The 8559-nt window shown below is 32.6% G+C and overlaps 1 protein-coding gene across 1 annotated transcript; it reads left to right on the forward strand.

The window, feature by feature from the left end:
* The first annotated feature begins 5582 nt into the window (after positions 1-5582).
* Positions 5583-7772, forward strand: LOC111023022 (uncharacterized). Its single transcript, XM_022300361.2, has 3 exons — positions 5583-6372; positions 7359-7679; positions 7762-7772. Exons 1-3 carry the CDS (start codon positions 5583-5585, stop codon positions 7770-7772), a joined length of 1122 nt encoding a protein of 373 aa, XP_022156053.2.
* The last annotated feature ends 787 nt before the right edge of the window (positions 7773-8559 follow it).

Below are 8559 nucleotides of genomic sequence, written 5' to 3' on the forward strand. Positions count from 1 at the left end.
AAGAACTACTCCCTAGTAAAACAAAGCTTATGGATTTAACCTTTTTTTTACCCTTGTAAACAAGGGTTAATCAATAGACAAAACCCTGAGCCATGCTAATGTTATCGCCCTCTCCTCCCTAAGTAGCCACCAAGGAATAATATCCTCTTCCTCTTTCTCCCAAGAAGTGCCGACACATAGGTTCATTGTAGATCGAGGATAGCTGAGAAGTCCTCTTGAAGTCAATCGTCTATGCTTCAAAGGTAAGGGATTCAATCCTCTTTGTTTTTTTCGGAAAACAATTAATTAAAAGATACCATCAAGATCTACTAAATAAATTTCTAGTACGTGCTCCCGCTGCGCCAGATTGCCGGATCCGTTCCGGCTTCTAGCAGATTGAATATTGTGAATATACCGTCGATGAGAATGTTGTTGTTCACAGGCACAAAAATGTGGTATCCTTGTTGAATTGTTTGATTGATTGGGCCTCCATTGTTGGAACTGTGTGGCAGGTTTCTTGAATTTGGGGAAGATGATATATGGGAGGTTGACTAAAAGTGTGTTATTTCCCTTTTTTTTTTGGGTAAATTATTTATTTGTTTATTAAAAATATATGAATATGGCTAATTTGGTAATTTTTATATGGGTCTCATCTTAAACCGGCCTCTATTTGACAAATCTATAAAATTTAGAGTTTTTAAACATTTATGTAATTAGGTGCTTATATAAAGGTCAGTTGTGTACTTAATCCTTAAAAAATAAGAAAAATAAAAATAGTTTTTATCTGGATATCAGTTACATGGAGGCAAATGAAAATATTTTTTTCAATGACTCTTTAATATGAAAATTTATCAATAGGTAAAAACTGCCACGGTTCTACAAGTTTGAGTTTGAGGTGACTACCGCAACACTTATAACTTTAAGGTGAAATTTTGAAAATTGGAATTTTAGGGTAAAATTGGAATTTCTCGGTCAAAATTGATTTTTTCCCCATATTTGTTGGCTTTTCCAACTAAAAATTTAGTGGTACACTTGGCAGTACACATAAGCCATTTTTATTCGGAAAAGTTTTATGGATAGCTTTTCTTTTAATATATACATAGATTTATATTCTATTTTTGATTCTTAATTTTTAGCTTGGTTGAATTTTGATCCCTTTATTTTTTATCTAAAAAAGAAAAGATATAATATAAAAATCAACTCTATGATTTCAAAATTTTTATAATGTTTATTTGAGTCCCTAAACATCATTTTGGTCCTCATTAGACTATTTTTCACCTAAAATTTACTTTCCAATGGTCATGGTTTGAATACATAGTACACATCCTTGAAACATTATTATTAATTGGTTAAAATCAAAATAAAATTAAGCAAGTGACAAAAATGTTTATTTTTATAAATTTCAAAGACTAAAATAGGCATTTCAAAAGTTTAAGTTCTAAAATTGAACCAACTTAAAAGTTCAACGATCCAAATAGATATCGTATATTGTAGAGACAAAAATAGAATAATATTAAACATTGATATATATTTTTAAAGTAATTATAAGTATTTAAATTTTTGAAATAATAATTGCAAATATAGTAATTTTGTAAATTGGTAAACCATTATATTTTTAGTACAAATTGGTAAATCATTCATAAACTTAATTGAGATGAATTAGTATATTAATTTATTTGATGCTATAACCATGGATCAACCTAAACCAATCATGAACTTAAATGCGTTTATTAACTGTGGTCATATCAAAACATTGACATACTTGTATAGTAAGCAACGGTAATCACTGATTCTTCTATTCTAATTTTTGTATATACTTTTTTAGCATCACATTATCTAAATTATACAACATTTGTTTCTGCTTAGATACTACTTTTTGCTCCCATTTTAAGTTTTATGTTTAGTACAACCAATGGGGAATGTGGATTGAATCTCGAATAGCCCACTATTGTGCACTACATTTTATGATATCTAATATTGGACGACTTATTGGTTAGTTTTCATTTATTTATGATAGATTTACGCACCTAGAATATATTTTTGAAGGATTAAATAGTCGTGAGAAAATGAGACAAAAATGGATCGGATTGAGAGGAATATCATAGCTTGAGTGAGTAAGAAGACATTACGACACTTGTTGGAGCCAAAGTATCCAAGAGAACAGCACCAAGGCACCCAAAAATGTGTCGGGACACCTGCCATAGAAAAAAAATAGAAAGTGGAAATTTTGGCTTGAGAGACCAGTGCCTAGATGCTGCCCTATGTGCCGCCGTGCTCTGAACTTCTCTTCTGCTCGTCTTTTTTATATGCAGTGTCATGGCGCTTGGCGCTCACTTATGGTGCCATGAGGCTATCGTGATTGTTTGCCTTATAAAATTAGGTCTTTTAACAGTTTTGGGAGAGAGACAGACATGAGATAATTCAAAAAATTCAAGGGAGGTATGGGCTTCAGAGATCTTGAGCTTTTTAACTAGACCCTGCTGGCAAAACAAGGATTGAGAATAATATCAAAGCCTATGTCTCTCCTTACACAAACCTTAAAAGGAAAATATTTGGGGGAAGAAGCTCGCTCTTTTGTTCTTTGTGGAGTTCTAGATTAGTGGTAGTGTTGAATATGTTGTCTTATTGTGATTTTGTTGAGTTTGTTGGTATCATTAGTTATGTACATCTTAATTGGGTGTTTTAGGTTTGTTGTATCTAGGTCTTTTTATTATGAACCCCCACATAGACTAGCTATCATTATTTTTTCTAGGTGTATGACTTTTGTTGTAGATATAGAGTTGATATATATTATTGAATGTGTTTTGTGGATATATTTATTTATGAATAATGGTTGGAGTTCTATCACTACCACAAAAATCACATACGATAGCGTTAAAAAAATGTTATTCTAGACTTTCCATAGTGTTTTTGAGACGCGGTGGTAGACGATGTGCGTTTTTTTATTTTATGTTATGCCAAATGTTATAGAAAGTCCGCTTTTGATTGCATAATTTTAATGTTATAGAATCTTTCCATACCGTTGTCAAAAGCGCTATAATAAACTTTTTATAGCTTAAAAAAATGCTATAAAAGTTTGTTTATAGCTTTAAAAAAACGCTATGGAAGCTCTTTTATAACTTAAAAAAAACGCTATGAAAAACCTTTTATAGCTTAAATTTAATGCTATTGCAGACATTCTATAACATTGTACATAACATCTAATAAACGTTATTATAAAGATTGTGTAGCATTTTTCCATACGTCGTGGTAGCCAATGTTATGGAAAGTGGCAAAGTTTTTATAACATTGTTTTACATATATGTTAAATGCTATTAAAACTTACATGATTATGTTATTATAAACCTTTAATGGCAACTATAAAATGCTATAGAAAAGTTTTCATATATATATATTTTTTTAGCTGAATTTTTTGTTACATTTATATAGCATTTTTCAAATAGTATTAGAGATTCTTATAGCATTGTTCAAACCACAATTTGAGATACTTTACATAGTTAAGCCTGAAATAATATAATTTCATATTCACACCTATAAAATATTAAAAAATTTAAAGTACATATAATATAAAATCTTCAATTTGAAGCAAACATCAAATTAAGTAAATATATAATTTCAAAAAAAAATTCATATCTTTTAGAATGTTTGAATACATATATCTAGTATAAGTTCATAATTGTTCCAACTAAATATATATGAAGCTACATAAAGTACATAAATCTAAAAGACAAAATATGTATTGAACTATACAATATTCAATAAGTAATTTCAACAAGATAAAGTTAGCAAATAACAAAAATCACCCAAATTCATAAATTAAAGCATCATAGAGCATAAAATACAACAATAAACTTTGTCAAAATGGATATTACAAACTGAATGCTTCCATCTTAACTTCTCACCAACACTTATTTGCTAGATCTAAGAAAATAAATAAAAATTCATAGTAAGTAAACACAATAAAGCGATGAAATCAACCAAAGGCCAAAAAAGCTGTAAATCTTCTAAAACCCAACTACACACTATGTGCTTCAAAAATCATCTAAAGATGTAAATCCAGAAGGTAAAGAAATAATATTTCATCAAATTTCTAACAAAGTGGAAATTTAGCGTATCAAATGAATCAAATCTCACTAAATTTATACAACACCAATACGTACACAATTTACTATTTAACTTCTTGTTTGTCTCTATTGCTAACCCTTTTAAGAACTAGACAAGAAGTTCTAGCATACAAAAAATAGAAAGTTAAAAATTTCGAAGAGTATCTTACATCCAAATCATGAACGCCTTAAGAAAAATGCTCGTTAATGTTAGTAATGTTGGAAAGGTAATAAAGGTGGATATAAAGTTGTGATAAAAGGACAAACAGTGGGGGAAGATAAATCGAAAAAATGGGTAGTAATAGCATTTGCTAGTAAGTTGTAATCCCAGGTTAAAAAGAGCAAATTATAAGTAATTGATAGAGATCAATACCTTCTTTGTTTTAGGTTTGTTGTATCTGTGTTTTTATTATGAACCCCTCCGTAGATTATCATTATGTTATCTAGATGTATGACTTTTGTTCTTTGTAGAGTTCTCTATTCGTGGTAGTGTTGAGTTTGTTGATATCATTAGTTGCGAATGACTTTTGTGAATATGTAGTACATCTCAATTAGGTGTTGGTTTGTTGTATCTAGGTGTTTTTATTATGAACCCCCCATAGACTATCATTATGTTATCTTAAGTGTATAACTTTTGTTCTTTGTGGAGTTCTCTATTAGTGGTAGTGTTGAGTTTGTTGGTATCATTAGTTGTGAATGGCTTTTGTGAATATGTAGTACATGTTGAAAATTAAACATGTATTATTCTAGATACATTATGCATATACATTCCTAGGTACATGATACATGTACATGAACTAGTACATTCATGTATTTAGATAAGTTAATTGTGTGTTCATGTATGTATAGATTCATAGGATGGAGTTTATGGATCTAGATTATTCCATGGAGTCCTATAAATAGGATGATCTCTTGTTGTATTTCAAGCAAGTGTGTGGAGTAGAAAAACAAGAGAGTTTGAGAGAGTTTGTGAACCAAGTGTGTATTTTGTGAGAAATTTTTCAATACAAGTGTAGTTGTTTATTCTCAAACGAGTCTTGTTGATTCTAAATTAGCAAGTGTCCATCACACGCTTCCAATAAAGTGGTATCAGAGCCTGAGTTTGAAAAGAGTTGTTTTTTGCAAATGGCAAACAACAATTTGGTTCCATTCCAAGTGTCTCGTCTTACCAAAGAAAATTATAGCAGTTGGTGTATTCATATGAAGGCTTTACTTGGTTCACAAGATGTATGGGAGATTGTTGATAGAGACTATGAAGAACCAGCAGAGGATGTGGTTTTGAATCAAGCTTAATGAGAGACTTTGCAAAATACCAGAAAGAAAGACCAAAAGTCTCTCACCATTATTCATCAAGCCATTGATGATACAAATTTTGAGAATATTTCTAGAGCAACCACCGCAATGCAAGCATGACAAATTTTGGAGAATACTTATAAAGGAGTTGATCTGGTCAAGAAGGTCCGACTTCAAAAATTGAGAGGTGATTATGAAGCATTACATATGACGGAGTCTGAATCAATTTCAGATTATACTTCAAGGTTGCTAGCCGTGGTAAATGAAATGAAGAGGTATGGTGAGACGATAAATGATGAGCAAGTAGTTGAAAAGATACTTCGCTCATTGGATGAAAAATTTAATTTCATCGTTGTAGCAATTGAAGAATCAAAGGATTTGAGTACAGTGTCAGTTGATCAACTTATGGGTACTTTGCAAGCCCATGAAGAGAAGCTTTTCAAGAAGAGCAAACAGATAATCGAACAACTCTTTCAATTAAAATTGCAGTTGAAAGATAAAGAAGATAGCCAAGAAAGAGGTTATCGAGGTCATGGTCGTGGTAGAAGTCGTGGACATGGTGACTTCAGAGGTCGTGGTCGAGGAAACTTTGGTCAAAGAAAGTTTGATGGGAGTAATTTCAACTCCAATTTGTCAAGAGGTCGTGGCAGACAAAATTGTTCGAGGTCGTATGGAGGAAAGTCAAATGATGACAGGAGGTATGACAAAAGCCGAGTTGAATGTTATAATTGTCATAAATTCGATCATTATTCTTGGGAGTGCAGAAATAAAGTAGAAGAAAATGTCAATTACGGTGAAGAAGATGTTAAAAGTAGTGAGCCATCATTGCTTTTAGCATGCAGAGATGAAGAAACATGTGAGAACAGTTCGTGGTATCTTGATAGTGGTGCAAACAACCACATGTGCATAAGTAAATTCATGTTCGTGAAATTGGATGAATCTGTTGGTGGCAATATCATATTTGGTGATGCTACAAAAATTCCTGTAAAAGGAAAAGGTAAGATTTTGATCAATTTGAAAAACGGGAAGCATGAGTTTATCTCTAATGTCTATTATGTGCCAAATATGAAGAATAATATTTTGAGTTTGGGACAACTCTTGGAGAAAGGCTACAATATTTTGATGAAAGATGTATTTCAATATGGGATCATCGTGACAATATGATTGCTAAAGTCCAAATGACGAAGAATAAAATGTTTCCATTAAACATTCAAACTGATGTTACAAAATGTTTGAAGTCGTGTTTGAAAGATTCATCATAGATTTGACACTTAAAACTTGGGCATTTGAACTTTGATGGCTTGAGATTATTAGCCAGGAATGGCATGGTGAAAGAATTGTCATATGTCAAGCATCCAGATCAATTTTGTGAAAGATGTCTGTTTGGCAAGCAATCAAGAAAGAGTTTTCCACAAGAATCTTCTTCGAGAGCAAAGAGACCGCTAGAGCTTGTTCACACTGATCTTTGTGGTCCTATCAAGCCAAGTTCTTTCGATAAGAATAATTATTTCTTATTATTCATTGATGATTTCAGCCGAAAAACTTGGGTTTATTTTGTCAAGGAGAAATCAGAAGTATTTGGCATGTTCAAGAGATTCAAAGCTTTTGTTGAAAAAGAAAGTGGTTTTTATATAAAAGTTTTGAGATCTGACAGGGGAGGAGAATTCACTTCGAATGAATTCAAAGATTTTTGTGCAGAAAATGAAATTCGTCGGCCTATGACAGTTCCATGGACTCCACAATAAAATGGTGTTGTCGAGAGGAAGAATAGAACTATACTTAACATGGCTCGGAGCATGTTGAAGAGTAAGAAGATGCCAAAATAGTTTTGGGCACAAGCTATTGAATGTGCTGTTTATTTGTCCAATTGTTCTCCCACTAGAAGTGTGTGGAATAAAACTCCGCAAGAATCATGGACCGGAAGAAAGCCATCTATTTCTCATTTGAGAGTTTTTGGGAGTATTGTCTATGCCCATGTACCAGATCAGAAGCGCAGTAAGCTCGATGATAAAAGTGAGAAACATATTTTTGTTGGCTACGATGCAAGCTCCAAAGGCTACAAGCTTTATAATCCTGCTACAGAGAAGATGGTGGCAAGCAGAGATGTCGTGTTTGATGAAGAAGCTGTATGGAATTGGAGTGATAAACCAAAAGACTACAAGTACCTATTTTTTCCAGAAGATAATGATGAAACTGGTGATATTGCTTATCCATCAACACCGCCTTCATCACCAGTCACGCCAGTACAAACCAGGCCTTCATCATCTACATCAATTTCAAGTGAAGGGAATCATCGCATGAGAAGTTTGCGGGACATATATGATGAAACTGAAGAGTTAAATGAAGGTCTTAATGATCTAACTCTCTTTTGTCTATTTGGAGACAGTGAACCTTTAAATTTTGAAGAAGCTGTACAAGATGAAAAATGGAAGACCGCAATGCATGACGAGATAAAGGCTATAAAGAAGAACGACACATGGGAGCTTTCAAATCTTCCAAAGGGAAAGAAAGCAGTAGGTGTCAAATGGGTGTACAAGACAAAGAGAAACGAAAGAGGAGAAGTGGAAAGACATAAATCGAGATTAGTTGCGAAAGGCTACTCTCAGAGAAAAGATGTTGATTACGATGAAGTATTTGCTCCTGTTGCTCGCTTGGAGACTATAAGATTGTTGATTGCACTTGCGGCTCAAAATAGATGGAAGATTTTTCAGATGGATGTCAAATCGGCTTTTCTGAATGGATATCTTGAAGAAGTATATTTAGAACAACCTCTTGGTTATGTGGTGAAAGGACAAGAGGATAAAGTTCTAAAGTTTAAGAAGGCACTGTATGGGTTGAAACAGGCTCCAAGGATGTAGAATAGCAGAATTGACAAATATTTCCATGACAATGGGTATTTAAGATGCCCACATGAACATTCTTTTTATACAAAGACTAACGATCATAGAGATATTTTGTTGGTTTGTCTATATGTTGATGACTTGATTTTTATAGGAAATTGTCCAAACATGTTTGACGAATTTAAGAAGGCAATGATTCAAGAATTCGAGATGACAGACATTGGTATATGGCATTGAGATGAATCAATCGGAGGAAGGAATTTTTATCTCTTAAGAACGATACACTATAGAAATTCTTGAGAAATTCAAGATGTTCAATTCGAAACCAGTTGCTACTCCGATCG

This window comes from Momordica charantia, assembly GCF_013281855.1.
Source record: "Momordica charantia cultivar OHB3-1 chromosome 1 unlocalized genomic scaffold, Mcharantia_2.0 BLBB01000001.1, whole genome shotgun sequence".
Taxonomy (NCBI): Eukaryota; Viridiplantae; Streptophyta; class Magnoliopsida; order Cucurbitales; family Cucurbitaceae; genus Momordica; species Momordica charantia.